At 45.3% G+C, this 14,538-nt stretch overlaps 1 protein-coding gene across 1 annotated transcript; it reads left to right on the top strand.

Annotated features, from left to right (window-relative positions):
• Nucleotides 1–253: 253 nt before the first annotated feature.
• LOC107118546 (hyaluronidase-4-like) lies at nt 254–13,017 on the top strand. The gene is made up of 4 exons (XM_015420907.1): nt 254–480; nt 5,629–6,637; nt 9,635–9,724; nt 12,625–13,017. Exons 1-4 carry the CDS (start codon nt 254–256, stop codon nt 13,015–13,017), a joined length of 1,719 nt encoding a protein of 572 aa, XP_015276393.1.
• The last annotated feature ends 1,521 nt before the right edge of the window (nt 13,018–14,538 follow it).

The following is a 14,538-nucleotide window of genomic DNA, read 5'->3' as shown; positions in this document are numbered from 1 at the left end:
CAGCATTTGTTTACAAACGAACACCCCCCCCCCAAAAAAAAACCCCTAACAACCCAAATGTTTGATAATAAAAGCGAATGGGAAATCCATGAGTCCTGCTTGCAGTCCTGTAGCCATCCAGGCAGGCTGGGTGCTGGCTTGACAGCTGACATTCAGGCAGGCATGCTGAGAACTTCAGCCCCGGGGGGGGGGGGGTGCACCAAGGCACTATACCTCTGAGGTGCTGGAAGAAACATCCAAAGTGCCAGGAGATATGGGGATTTTGTCCCTGTTCATTGGCTGGATAACCATAGTCCTGCAAACAGAAGAAGCAGTCCTACAGCACAGAAACAAGGCAGATCCATGGATGAGAAGAGATCCAAATGAACAAATAAAAATGAAAAGAAATGGTGTCAGTAACAAATGGGATGGAAATTATTGCATTCTTTTGAGGACAAAATTGTACCCTTCTGTGTGGGGCCTCAAAGGAATTAACTTCTGGTAATGAATGGCATTGGCAAAAAAAATTTCTGTTTATTTTTCTGGTCATCCTTTGAAGCGGTATATGAGAGTGACCATTAAACATTCTGTTTAGCAGTTATGTAATTGGTAACACTTACCACCTAAGATATTGTGCTAGCTGAGGCCTTTCATAGCAGAACGATAGGTTTACAGATAGATTAGAGTCCAGTAGTGTCGTAGAAACCAACAAGTTTTTAAGTGTATACGTTTTTGAGAGTCAAAGCTACACAAACAGAAATGAAGATCTCTGAGTCTTTGTATCCCAGTCAGAAGGTCAGAGGAGTGTTGTAAAGATTGCTTGTAAAGGATGCAAGGCTACAATGCATAGTGTAATCAACTGGATTAGAGCAGAAGGGAAATGCTTGGGGCATTTGATCTGACAGAGCAACCTTTGCTTCAACTAATTCCCCTGGCTATTTAGAAATTCTGAATATTCCATTGTTGTTTAGAAGGGGCCAGTGCTTTCCAGCAGCCATTGTGTGTTGTTTTGGTACATCCTAGAATATGTAGACAAGACAGGAGAAAGAAAGAACAAGGAGACTTTCCCTTGTTGTGATGTGTTAATAAAGGTAAAGGTTTCCCTTGCTCGAAAGCCAGTCAAAACTGACTCTAGGGGGCAGTGCTCATCTCCGTTTCCAAGCCGAATAGCCAGTGCTCTCCGAAGACGTTTCTGTGGTCGTGTGGCTGGCATGACTAAATGCCGAGGCGCACGGAATGCTGTTACCTTCCCACCAAAGTGGTACCTATTTATCTACTTGCAATTTCTTGCTTTCGTACTGCTAGGCTGGTAGGAGCTGGGGCCAGAGACAGGAGCTCACTCCATCACATGGCACTTGAACTACCGAGCTATAGACCTTCCTGTCTGCAGCTCAGCATCTTAACCTCTGAGCCACTGCGGCCCCCAATGTGTTAATTTTTGTTGTTGTTCAGTCGCACAGTCGAGTCCGACTCTTCGTGACCCCATGGACCAGGTCACGCCAGGCCCTCCTGTCTTCCGCCGTCCTCTGAAGTTGGCTCAATCTCATGTTCATTGCATCTATGACACTGTCTAACCATCTCATCCTTTGCCGTCCCCGTCTTCTTTGACCTTCAATCTTTCCCAGCATCAGGGTCTTCTCCAGTGAGTGCTCCCTTCTCATTTGGTGGCCAAAGTATTTGAGCTTCAGTTTCATTATCTGGCCTTCCAGGGAACAGTCAGGGTTGATTTCTTTTAGGATTGACTGATTTGATCTTCTTGCAGTCCAAGGGACTCTCAAGAGTCTTCTCCAGCACCCCTCAATTTGGAAGAGAAGAGAAGAACAGACAGATCACTAGGGTCAGTATCCCTCAAGTTGGTAACCAACTTACTTCTTCCCTCAGCTAGTAATTAAACTATGTGTCACTGCCAGTGGCCATCATGCTGGCCAGGAGCACAGATAGCTTTAAAAGGGAATTAGGTTTATGGAGGATAGGGTCCGTCAGTGGCCATGAGGACTAAAAGGAACTTCCACATCCAGCTGGATGGATCAGTGGGTGTCCAGTTTGATGTATGGCTAGCTTTGCCTTACTGAGACATCCTTCTGGGGCCTTCAGAGTGTATGACAGCTTCAGAGTGTATGACAGGGCACCTTGTGCAAGCAGGCTTTTTGCCTCATACAGCTGCTGGTGAAGAATGGGTGTATGCATGTTAGCAAGTGTGACTGAGTAGATTACATGCCTTGAATCTGTGTTTTGCAGCAGGGATTCAATGATAGCAATTGTAATCAAGGTTTACAGAAGTCAAATCAAATGACTGAGGGAGTTTCTAGTACATCATGCTAAACCATGTTTTCTGAGGGCTCTGGGTATTAGTGCCTAATGCACTTGTGTACAGCGTTTCACCTCTGGGGAACAGTAAGTTTAATGCAAGTCAGCCATGACTGAAGGCTGTAATCATCAGATGTCTGTTCGGTGGCCTGTGCGGAATGGGGTTAATGTGACTGCTCAGTTCCCAGTGGGACTGGCCCCAATTAAGCTGGGAGAGGGGGCATTCGAAGTGAAACCACGGAAGGAGTGGGAGCTGGGCACCCTGGTTTTCTGCACTCTTCTGATGTAGATTGCTGGGGCTCGAATGCCCTGAACAGAGAAGCTCCCTTAATTAGCACATGTCAATGTAACGATGCAGCAAAGTGAGACACAGCAAAGTTAGGCGAGCTTTTTCCTGTTGTAAATAGCTTTGCAAGCAGATTCATGTCCCCAAAGCCGGATGGTCTCTAAAGAGCAGCCCGCTCTCTCCCTCATTCATGTCTAGTGCAAATTGAATTGCTCAGCAAATTAGCTTGGGGGAAACCTCCTGGAGCAGCGGCAATTAGGAAGCAGGCAGCCTCCACTTTAGAAAGGATCTTAATGCAGAGAAAGGAGCCTTTTAAAAGCAATCTGATTCATTGTCATACATTTGTCACCAGCCCTACTTAATCCTACCCAGCCTGCTCCTGACCTCAACCCTGGAATGCAACAGTAAAACTCAAAGGGGGTGGGGGCAGGTCCTTAGAGTGTGTATATGCTGAGCACCATAAAGAAACCAAAGGTTTCCAAGGCTGCAGAATGCTGGGAGGCAGAAGATGTCAGCTGAAAACCTCTACGATCAAAGGATAATGACAAATCCTGCCCTGCAGAAGTGTTGTGTGTGCTTGTATCCTGTGAGCAGTCACTCTTTGGAGGGAGAGCCAGTTTGCTCTATGTTAGCTGAACCTGTGAGCAGTCACTCTTTGGAGGGAGAGATGTTAGCTGAGGTTCAACCTCAGAATAAAGAGTGAATTTTTAACATTTTATCTATTTATTTACTAACATTGTTTATTGTTAAGTCGGTTACTTAACAAAGAGTCAGAGAGTGATTTCAGCAAAAGACCAGCTTTATTCAACAACTCGTAACTCAACTCCAAACAGATCAACATGAATAGCCAGAACAGCTTTAGCATTGAAGCTGTTCCACTTTTAAACTCTCTCGGCTAATGTAGCCACGCTCTATTATACAAATACCAACCTATGAGGTTGCAGGGATAAGGTCCAATCACAATAGTTCCCGCTCTTGGAACTGGCTGTTGGTGATTGGTCGGCTCTTCCTGGGCTACCAATTACATTTGAGGGATTAGGATCCTAGCCCAGGATGAAGCTTGACATGGTGATTCAATGACTGGCGTTCACATACATACATGGGTCAGATTGAATACACCACATTTATAGTCCGTGTTTCTCAAAGGAACTCAAGGTGGATTATTACACATAAGGAGCCAGTACAGTCAACAAAATGGGACATTCAGTAACCAACGCACTAGAATATTAGAAGTCTGGAACCACCAGAAAGAATGAAGCATAGCATAAGTATTCGTATATCACATTAGATGGTACAGAAATTTCATAATAGGATCCTACTTATAATAAGCTATACACAGTATGGACCACAGCCCCTAATCATTTATCCAAGCAAGTTTGTAAAACCACTTTATGCAGAGCAATCCTATTCCCTATGCAGAAAAGCCCTCTTTAATAGTTCAGGTTTGCATAGTTTTCAGAAAGCCAGCATTGGATATTTGAGAGCCAGCACAGTGTGGTGGTTGAAGACGTTGGAGTAGGACTGGGGGGGCCCCTCCTTCTGAATTCAAATCCCCACTCTGCTGTAAAGGTCACTGGGTGATCTTGGGTCTGTTGCACTCTCCCAGTCTGACTTAAGTCACAGAAGTTGTTGTGAGGGTCAAATAAAGCAGGAGAAAACTGTGTAAACTCCCCTGAGTTTTCTTGAAGGAGTGGCAAGATTAAAATGCAGTTGATAGAATTTTTATTAAAGTGAGTGGTATCTAATTTGGTGAGCGATATTTGCATAAGACCTTGTGGCAGAACAGTCCCCTTCAGAGCCGCAGACCCTATTCCACCCTGCCCTCCTGGGTTTTCCCCAACACCTGGAGGGGCCTTTCTCTCTGTGCAACTGCTGTCACCATCTGGCCTTTGTAGGAACTGCTCACTAGGAGGGCCTGGAGTCAGACACCCAGCTTCCCTTCCTAGCGCTGAGGTCTTACCTCTGTGTCTCCCACTACCCAGTGTCTGTTTATCACTGAGACAGCTTACTGCCTAGTGCACCACTGGGGAAGTAGCCACTTGCCAACTGACTGTCCCTCCCCTTCCTCTTGGCATTCCTTTAAAAATAACGTGTCTGGGGTTTCCAGCCTCCAGGTGGGATGTGGGGATCCCCTGGAATTACAGCTCATCTCCAGATTACAGAGATCTGTTCCCCTGAAGAAATGGATGCTTTGAAGGGCATCTGTGGCACTGTATCTCACTGTCCTCCCCAGGCTCCTTCCCCAAATCTCCAGGAGTTTCCCAACCTGGATCTGGCAACCCTATCCTCCATCTTGCACCATGGCCAAGGCAGACCTGGCAACCCTAAGTGTGTCTAAGATGGTGGAGGACTATGTGGAACAGAGATGTGTGGACTGTGTGGAACATTTAAAAAGAAAATGTTCACAAGTATATTCTTAGCATAGCAACAGATTGAGCAAGGGGTTTAAAAGAAAAGGGTGAAACACAATTCCTTTATCCCCCTCTATACATTCCCTATCGGATGTTAAATGTAAGGAAGTTCCTTATTTTAGAAAGTTACTAGGGTTTCCATTACTTCAAAGCCTCTTTCAGGTGTGCAGTCCAGCACATGGCAATGGCTGCCTCCCACAGACCTCAGGTAAGAGTTCTGTCTGCCTCGATGGAATCAGCACAAAAGACCTTCGTCTCCTTGCTACCAGGAGTTTTATCGTTTTTCTTTCTTCTCCCACTGACCAGGTCAGGACAGGTCAAAGAAGCTTTTCCTGAAGTTTCCAGAGGTTTCTTCCTGAATTTTTTCCAGTACTTAACTCCTCCAAACCTCTGTTCCCTGCTGGGTGTGGGGGGAACATTGACCATCCCGTTGTCTCTTGCTAGACCTATTAATGTGTTTAAAAGGGTGGCTGAGGTGAGACTGGAAAGCAATTGAATTGACTTCCCCCTCCCTCCTGCCTTATCTCTGTCAAAAGAGAGAAAAACTATTAAAAATTCAGTGAAGGCTTTACTCAGTCCAAGCTTCCAAAGAAAAAAATGCATTTCTCCACAACACTGCTTGTCTCTTTTCTGTCCTTTCTGCAGCATTGTCCACAATGCAGAACCCTCCTGCTCAACAAGGCCATCTGAGCAGACTTCAACACTCTTCAGGCTACACAAGTCTTTCTGTCGCCACACTTTCCTGCTGCTGCTTTGGCTGTGCCCTGACCTGCCTGCTGCCAGTCCTCACTTGAAACCATCTCTGCCCCCAATTGTGAAAGGCAGCCCTTTCCTAGTGGCCTGGAATGCACCAACGGCTCGATGTTCAGCCTCTTATGGTGTGCCACTCAACTTGGACTCCTATAACATCCTGGTGAATTCTCAGGAAGCCTTTGTGGGTGGGAACATCACCATCTTCTACTATGACCAGCTAGGCTTATATCCCTTCTACTTGAACTCAACTGTCCCACCCACTGCCGTCAACGGTGGCTGCCCTCAGAATGTCAGCCTGACAGAACATCTGGATAAGATGAGAGAGGACATTGCTGTGGCCATGCCTTCGGCCTCTTTTTCAGGCCTCTCAGTGATTGACTGGGAAAACTGGAGGCCCCTGTGGATACGAAACTGGGACAAGAAAAATATCTACCGGAACATGTCTCTTCAGCTTGTAAGGCAAAGGAACCCTGGCCTGTCTGAGGACAAGGTAGAAATGAAGGCCAGGTGGGAATTTGAGACAGCTGCAAAAGACTTAATGTCCGAGACTCTCAGGTTAGCCCGGTCTCTGCGCCCCGGCGGTTGGTGGGGCTACTACCTCTTTCCAGAATGCTATAACTACCACTACCTGGATGACTTCGAGAGCTTCTCCGGGCACTGCCCCCCACTGGAGCTGCAGCGGAACAATGAGCTGAAGTGGCTGTGGGAGCAGAGCAAAGCTCTCTACCCTTCAATCTACATGGAGGAGGTGCTGAGAAGCTCCATGCAAGGGAAGAAGTTTGTGTGGGCCAAAGTGGGTGAGGCCCTGAGAGTGGCTGAGCTGCCTTCCTGCCAGCATTCCCTGCCTGTCTTTGTATATGCCAGGCCCTTCTATACCTACACTCTGAAGGAGCTGACTCAGGTGATACCGGGGTTGTCAACTCCGGCTTGGGAATTTTCTGGGGATTTAGCAGCAGCGCCTAGGAAGGGCAGAGTGGGAGAGAGCTCAGCAGCAATGTGATGCCATAAACGGTACCTGCCAAAGCTGCTTGTTACTTCCAGGGAAACTGATCTCTGCATTCTGGAGATGAATTGTAATTGCTGGAGTACTCCAAGCCCCACCTTGAGGTTGGTAACCCCAGGTGATAAGCTTGCCCTGCTCCAGCTTGTTCCAAAAATATCCATAGGAGCTCTGCTTTGAGCCCAGTACACTTGCTGGATAATCAGAAGTTTACCTTCTGAGCTGAAACCACACTAAACTGGTACAGCAAAGTGGACAAGCTGTGATCTGGAAGATCCTTAGCTGATATCTTACCTCTGCCTAGGTTTGCCAGCATGAGGGTGGCAATCAGCCGGACAGTCACCTTGGGGGGTAGACTTTGCTGGTGATGTAATGACATCACTTCTGGTGCAACTGGAAGTGACATCAGTGCATCACCAGTGACACTCGTAGCATTTGGCCAGCATCACTAACACACCAATGTCAATTCCAGTTGCACCAGAAGGAATGTCATGGATTGCATTAAGATGGTGACCATCATCCCTCCTATTCCACCCCTCCGTTTTTCTTCTGCTGCCCAGCTGAGCAGCAGCAGAAGGGCCTACTGGTGGGTGGGGGAATCCCCTGCCCCCAGTGGGAACCTACAGAAATGGAAATACCGCGAATACAGTTGTGCAAACAAATAACCAGAATACTCTGTCACTCTGTACAAATCACACTTGAGACTACTGTCTTCTTATACAGTTCTACTTACAACCATAAATGATACACATAACAAATGGTTTTGCCGCCATGCACAAATGACATCTGCGCCAGTTGAATAGTGACCTAATAGTCCTTGAAAGTACGAGTCTCTCTTCAGAATGATGTGGTCACCGGCTCATGGTGCAGAGAAGAGTTTCCAGAAGAAGACATGCAGTAGATAGTATGAGCTCAAAACTAGCTGTAGCGCGAACCAAAGGAGTGGCGATGGCACGCCTAGGTTGCTTTGCCATTTCTTAGGGCTTCATCAGGCCGCTTTTCTTAGTGATGGCGCTCAATCCAGCTCTGACAAGATTCAAAATGACACGAAGTCTACAGGTAAGAAACAGCATTTATGATTGTAAGTAGAACTGTATAAGAAGACAGTAGTCTCAAGTGTGATTTGTACAGCGTGACGGAGTATTCTGGTTATTCATTTGCCCAGTGGGAACCTGGCAAGCTTGCCTCTGCCACTAACATACTGTGTGGCCTTAGTCAAGTTGCTCTTCCTCAGTTTTCCATCTGCAGTTGGGAGTAATAATATTGCCCTCCCCTTACAGAAGGACTCCCAGAAATTGTTGCATTGAATTGCTGCTTATGTAGGAATTACAGGAGTGGGGGTGGGCGCAAATTTGGTTTAGACAAAGAATGACATGTAATAAAACTGTTGTCAAAGGGACAAAGGGAGAATAGTCCTGGCAGTAGAAGGACTTTGCTTAAAGTATAATGCATTTTTTCCTTTAGCTTTCTTGCATCAGCTTGCGATTTTCACTATTCAGTGTATGCTGTTATTTCTGATACATGCAGAGCATTTAATTTTCACACAGACACACTTCTTACCACTTTGCTGGTATCACCTGCTGGTAATGCTCACTGTGGTTTTCTTTAACCCTGATTATGCAGAGCAAAAGTCTGTCTGTGTGAGTAATTCTAAAATATTTGGGGGTCTGACAGCAGGATTAGAGATCTGTTAGGAATCCTGATTTTTTTTGTGCTGGCAATTTTTTAAAAAAATTACTTCACTATTAAAAATGTGCAGGTTGACTTCCACGTGCTTTTCCATTTCACTTTAGGATTAAGAATTTTTCCACTAGGTTGAAATTGATTGGCTGTATGATTTGATGAGAAAATTACACGTTGCCCTCCATACATGCACACACAAGCCCATCTTCCTGTGCCCTCAGCAGTGTATTCAGCATTAAACGGAACTGACATTCTCATGTAAAAAGCAAAGCCCTCTCCCCAAAAACAGGCTCATTTAGAAGGTTTTGGTTTAGCCCGCAATTAAATTTCTGTAGATCTTGGGTTTCAGTTAAAAGAAGCAGCAAGATTTGAGTCCAGTAGCACTTCAGAGACCAACAAAAGATGGGGGGGGGGGTATGAGCTTTTGCGAGTCAAAGCCCCCTTCATCAGATACTGACAAAGGGAGCTTTGACCTGTGAAAGCCTTATTCCTTAAAATCATGTTGGTATCTGAGATGCTACTGGATTCAAATGTAGCTATTCTACTGCAGACCAATATGGCTCCCCAGTGAAAAGAGGGAGTTTACACATATGGAGGAATGGGTCATCCCTAAATTCTGCTTCTTGAAGGTGGACCAGAGAAAAAGAAATCAGAGGGCAAGGCAAAACAGGAGACTCAGTCCTTCCTCGTTTCTCACTGGTGCTCCCACTGTGGATGGACAGTTGAGGAAGCGTCTTAGCAGCTTCTGGCACTTCTCCCCAGGTGCCACCCAGTTTTATCTGCAGCATCAGACAGAAAGAGACGAAGAAGTGGTGTTCTCATTATAGCAGCATGCTCTTTCCTGTGCCCTGCCCCTGGCTTTGACAAAACCATGAGTGGGAATTGGTCTCAATACTCAGGAGCACACGTGCATACTGCTTACCTGTGCTGGTGACTTCTGGGAAATATGCAGCAGAAGGCTGCCTCTATAAGACAGCAAAATGTGAATTGGCTATACATTTTCTGAGCCTTAAAGGTTCAGAAATAATAATAATAAAAAAAAACAAACCCAAGTCCATATTTTTTATTTTCAGCGAGTATCACGATTTGTAAAGCCATTTAAAAAAATGTGGCTGATTTAATGCCATTCATGTATATGGGGAACAATGTTTGTCAGCAGCAGTTTGGATATCATCTTCTTGTGAATTTATGTGATGCTTTCTATTGCTGTTCTAGACGGATTTGGTGTACACAATCGGGCAGGCTGCAGCCATGGGGGCTCACGGCATTGTACTCTGGGGAGATGCGGACTATTCTCGCAACCGGGTAATTTAACAGTAGCTTTTGAGGCTTTCTAATTCTCTCATCCGTCTTGCTTACTGTTCAGCCTCAGGTTAACTGGGAAGGGGAGAAACAAGAATTGTATATTTATATGTTTACTACTTACTTGCATTAAAAAGCCTAGGAGGAATAAGCAACAGGAGGAGAGGGGCTGTTATTATCTTTATGGATAATATTGCTGATATGTAGGGGGGGGGGACCTGTGCATTGTGTCCTTTGATTTTTGAAATGTCGGAATTGTAGTGTTATTACCCTTTAAAGCTGGGCGATCATTGCTCTTATCTTACATTGTTTTACTTCCTTAAAACATTTCTATCTTGCCTTTTTGTCACACATGGACTCAAGTAGGTTATCCAAAAATTAATTCAAAAACTAATAAATAACTATTAAGCTCGGATAAATACTCAGATGACTCTTACAAATCACCAGTGTCAACATCGTCACCATTGTTGTAGTTCCCAGAATTAAAACTACCAATTAAAAGCCCGGAACCATTCTATGTTTCCTAATTTCCTAAAATTTAGCGATGTGGATGCCTGTCTGACATGCTCAGGAAAGTGATTCTATAGTGTTGGAGCCATCACCAGAAAGTACACAAAACAGATTTTGATCAGAAGAGCTGAGGTGTTGCAAAGGGACCTATTGGGACAAATGGCCCTATAGGATAAAAGGAAAATGTACCTAGATGGGAATTCAAAACCAAAGCCATTCCCTGCTCAAAACCAAAGCCATATCTCACTAGTTGAACGAATGAATGAAATTTCTGTCTGGGCCATTCAAACTGCAGGTAGAGCTCCTATGCTTCTCTGTACTAAGAATTCCTTATACGTAGAAAACTTTCAGAGAGAAGGCCAAGTTTCTGCATGACATGCTTATTTTCTATATCTGAGGCCTTTTGTGCATGGGGAAGGATTGGTCCATAGGAGCTGGAGTCTGAACAGTAAAGACTTGGCTAGAGTTGTCAGCTCTGGGTCAGGAAATACCTGGAGATTTGGGGGTTGGGGGGGGCTTCAGTGGGGTATGATGCCATAGGGTCCACTTTCCAAGGTTTTATCCAGGTGAACTGATCTCTGTTGCTTGGAGATCTCCAGCCACCACCTGGAGGTTGGCAACCCTACTTGGCACAAATTTATCACTAATGAAAACTGGGCCTTTTCCCATACAGATCTGTCTGCAGCTATCGTATGAAGGATGGGATTGAACTGATAAGTGTTGCGGCAGCAAAGGGACCGAGAGGAAGGGGGTGGGAAGAAAATTAGTGTGGATCACAGGCAAAGGTACAAGAAGACAGCACGGGTCTCAGCGTGAAAGAGGAGAGGAGGAGGTGGTGTATACACGCTGTCTCGCAAATGTGAAAGGCAGAGGATGCTGCCAACCCGGGCATTTCCAAGGAGATCACAGAACCTATTTGTCTTTTCTGTTAAGTTGGTACAAACTGCTGTATCCACCACCTTGCCTCCAAATAGGGTTGCCAGCTCCGAGTTGGGAAGTACCTGGAGATTTTAGGAGTGGAGCCTGAGGAGGGCAGGGTTTGGGGGAGGGGAGGGACTTCAGTGTGGTAGAATGCCATACAGTACACTTCCAAAGGGGCCATTGCCTCCAGGTGAACTGATCTCTGTTGCCTAGTTGTAATAGGGGAAGATCTCCAGCCACCGCCTTAGGGTTGCCAGCCCCCAGGTGGGAGCAGGGGATACCTCGATTTCATGGGCTCCTGTCCACCGCCAGCCAGCTGGGGAAGCCCCACCCCCAACTATCATGACTCAGTGTGACATCCCCAGAGTGATGTCACCACATGGAAGCGATGTCACCACATGGAAGCGATGTCATCACATGGAAGCGATGTCATCACGCCGGGGACGTTGTGCAGCGATGCTCTGGTATTTTGGGCAAAATTCTATGGTGACCATAGAGTGTTGCCCAAAATACCAGAGCATCCCTGGTGTGATGATATTGCCCTGCCCCCACTCCCAGAAAGTTCCCTCCCACCCCCCACCAGCGAGAGTGCAGAACCTGGCAACCCTACACCACGTGGATGTTGGCAACCATATTTCCAGAGCATGCTGTGCTGCCATGCAAGGCCTTCTCTTCCCAAAGCACACAGGCCTGGCAAGAGTCTTGGCCTATCTTGCCGCCGGTAAACATAGGAAATGGCTGAAAGGTGCAGATTCTTTGCAGAATGCATTGAGTGGTGCTTATTTTGGATAGAGCAGCCTTGATCTCTGGGACATCCTAAGACAGAAAATATTTTGAAGTGGCTCTTCCGAACCAAGAGGGCACAGAAGATCAGTCATGTTCTGCCAGCGTAGCCCCTGGTCAACATCCAGTGGGCCACCTAGTGCCCACTGGTTGCTCAGGGACAGGCAAAAAGTTCTGGACTAGGCAGACCATGTTCTGAATATAAAGCATTTTTTAAGCAAGAGTACATCACTCAACAAATAAATTGTGCTTTAACTGTGCCTTAAGCAAAATACTCCAGCTTTGTAAAGTTAACATGCAGCAGTGGGCCATGGGGATTGTACTAAGGAAGCAGACCACACTAGATCAAAGTTCAGTCCCTCTCCCACTTCCGCTGTAGACTGTGTGCCTCCGTGGAACTGTGGAATAAATTTAAAACTTCAGGGCTCTGTCACAGGCTTCCCCATTTGATGCTTAGGGAGCCATTTCAAAATAGAGATGGCCACTGTCCAAGGATTCTGCAGCCTTCAGTTCAGTAGGATCCTGGTCTTAATTTAGACAATTTTAAGAGCTAGTCAGCTATAAGCAACTAACTTTGTTGATGTGCGTATAGGCAATATCATATACTTTAAGGAACTTAGCCTAGCATTAAAGATTGTCTCTGGCATCTTGTAGCTCTCTATTAACTGCTTAATTGTTCTTTCTCACAGACCAATTGCTTGAAGATTCAAGACTACCTGATGAGCACCTTAGGCCCCTACATAGTCAATGTGACCGTGGCAGCCAGACTTTGCAGCCAGTTTATCTGCAATAACCGCGGCCGCTGCATTCGCAGAAAAATGGACTCTGATACTTACCTGCACCTCAGTCCCCGTTCCTTCCAGATCCGTGCAAATACAGACGGCAATCAGACCCAGCTGTCAGTGACGGGGGCCTTAAGCCATCAGCAGAAAGACAAGTTGAGGCAGGAGTTCACCTGCCACTGCTACCAAGGCTGGAAGGGTGAAAACTGCCATTCTCGGGGAAAGGGCATGAGACTGCGGACATGGGACGGGTGCATTGCTGGGATTGTTCTGTTGGCACTATGGGCTTGGTGTTTGTGAGCCATTCGGACCAGTTATTTATCAATGTGAATTTTGTGAAGCCTTTTGTGTAAGGTGAATTCCACTTCCCTTTACTAAGTGGAGAGAAGGGAAGAGTGCTACAAGTATGTTGTTTTGGTGGCAGAAGTCTTGTTAAGTGTTCCAGCTGTGTGACTCCCACAAATTTCCTAGGATATCTTCTCCTTTGGTGTCTCTTTGGGAAAGTGAAGTCATCTGGATTTTCCCAGTTTCATCCATAACCTATGCAGGATTCTATTCCTCTAATGCACAAAGGATTTTTGTTTAGTTTTATAAGTATCTTCACCAGCATAGAAACAGCTTTAAAAATTCAACATGGTGCACATTCTCCTAAACTGTGACAAAAACGGTAGTTTTCTAATACTTTTTTTTTAACGAAGAAAAAAAAAATTATCCAGCCAAGATGTGATATTTATAACAGTTTAAAAAACGATGCATTCACCTTTTACAGTATCACAATGTATTTAAGAAGATTATTTATGCACAGAACAAACCTTTCCTACTTGAACCAGTTAGGTGTCCTTCAACTGTGATGTTTTAAAAGTGTGTGTAAGCTACTGCATTGTGAAAGGGGGAGATAATAGTTTAATTTTTAAATTAAATATTTTTTTCATATGACTTGTACTGCCCTAGCACTTGATTCCCCTAAACTGCCACATCATGATTTCCTCTGATCAACTTTACAACGGACCTGTTTGTTGTAGTACTGCCTGCACCTCTCCCTCGTTTCTTCTATATGCAGGAATCTTCATGGGAAAAGGAAGCCTCAGAGGGATGTACCTTCAGACCACAACTAATTGAAATCTGAACTCAGCCCACTCTGTTTGTTAATCATGCAAGGGAAACTATTCTGAATAAAATTGCCTCCAACATTCAGATATAAATCAAATAGGCCAGATCTGGTTAAATGCCTGGTGGTGTCTTGATGTATTTATTCTACTTTTCTTTTCCATAGGCAGTGATGGGAGAATGTGCCTCTGTAGATATGTTCCTGGCAAAGACCTTGTCCAACTAGAGATTGCTTAGCCTACATTTCCACTGCACAGTAGCCCTGTTCACAAGTTACAGTGAACACATGTACAATCCATGACTATGTGATCGAAACCCTACATTTATCCAGATACTGGTCCCTGGTTTCATTTGTAAAAAGTGTGTGTTGGCTTTCTTACAAACAGACATACACATATACATGAGTTCACTATAATGTGAACAGGGCTAGCATTGTCTCTGGTTGGCATTTCTGTGCACAGCATTTCCCCCAATCAAATTATACTCTTTCACTGGCTCAGGAAAAGCGCAATCGCCTTCAGTGGGGAAAGTCATCCCAACTAGTTAGGTCATGCCTCCTATCTCACTCCAGGCAGAGCTATTTATTTATTTATTTATTTCGATTTGTATCCTGCCCTCCCCGCAAGCGGGCTCAGGGTGGGTCACAACAGTAAATTCCAATACACTCTAAAAATGATTCAATAAATAGATATCAAATGAATACAATAAAAAACA

Source organism: Gekko japonicus, unplaced genomic scaffold (genome assembly GCF_001447785.1).
Source record: "Gekko japonicus isolate JY-2015 unplaced genomic scaffold, Gekko_japonicus_V1.1 scaffold2634, whole genome shotgun sequence".
In the NCBI taxonomy this organism is placed as follows: domain Eukaryota; kingdom Metazoa; phylum Chordata; class Lepidosauria; order Squamata; family Gekkonidae; genus Gekko; species Gekko japonicus.
Note: the sequence above shows the minus strand (reverse complement) of the source record. Positions and strands in the feature narration are given on the sequence as shown.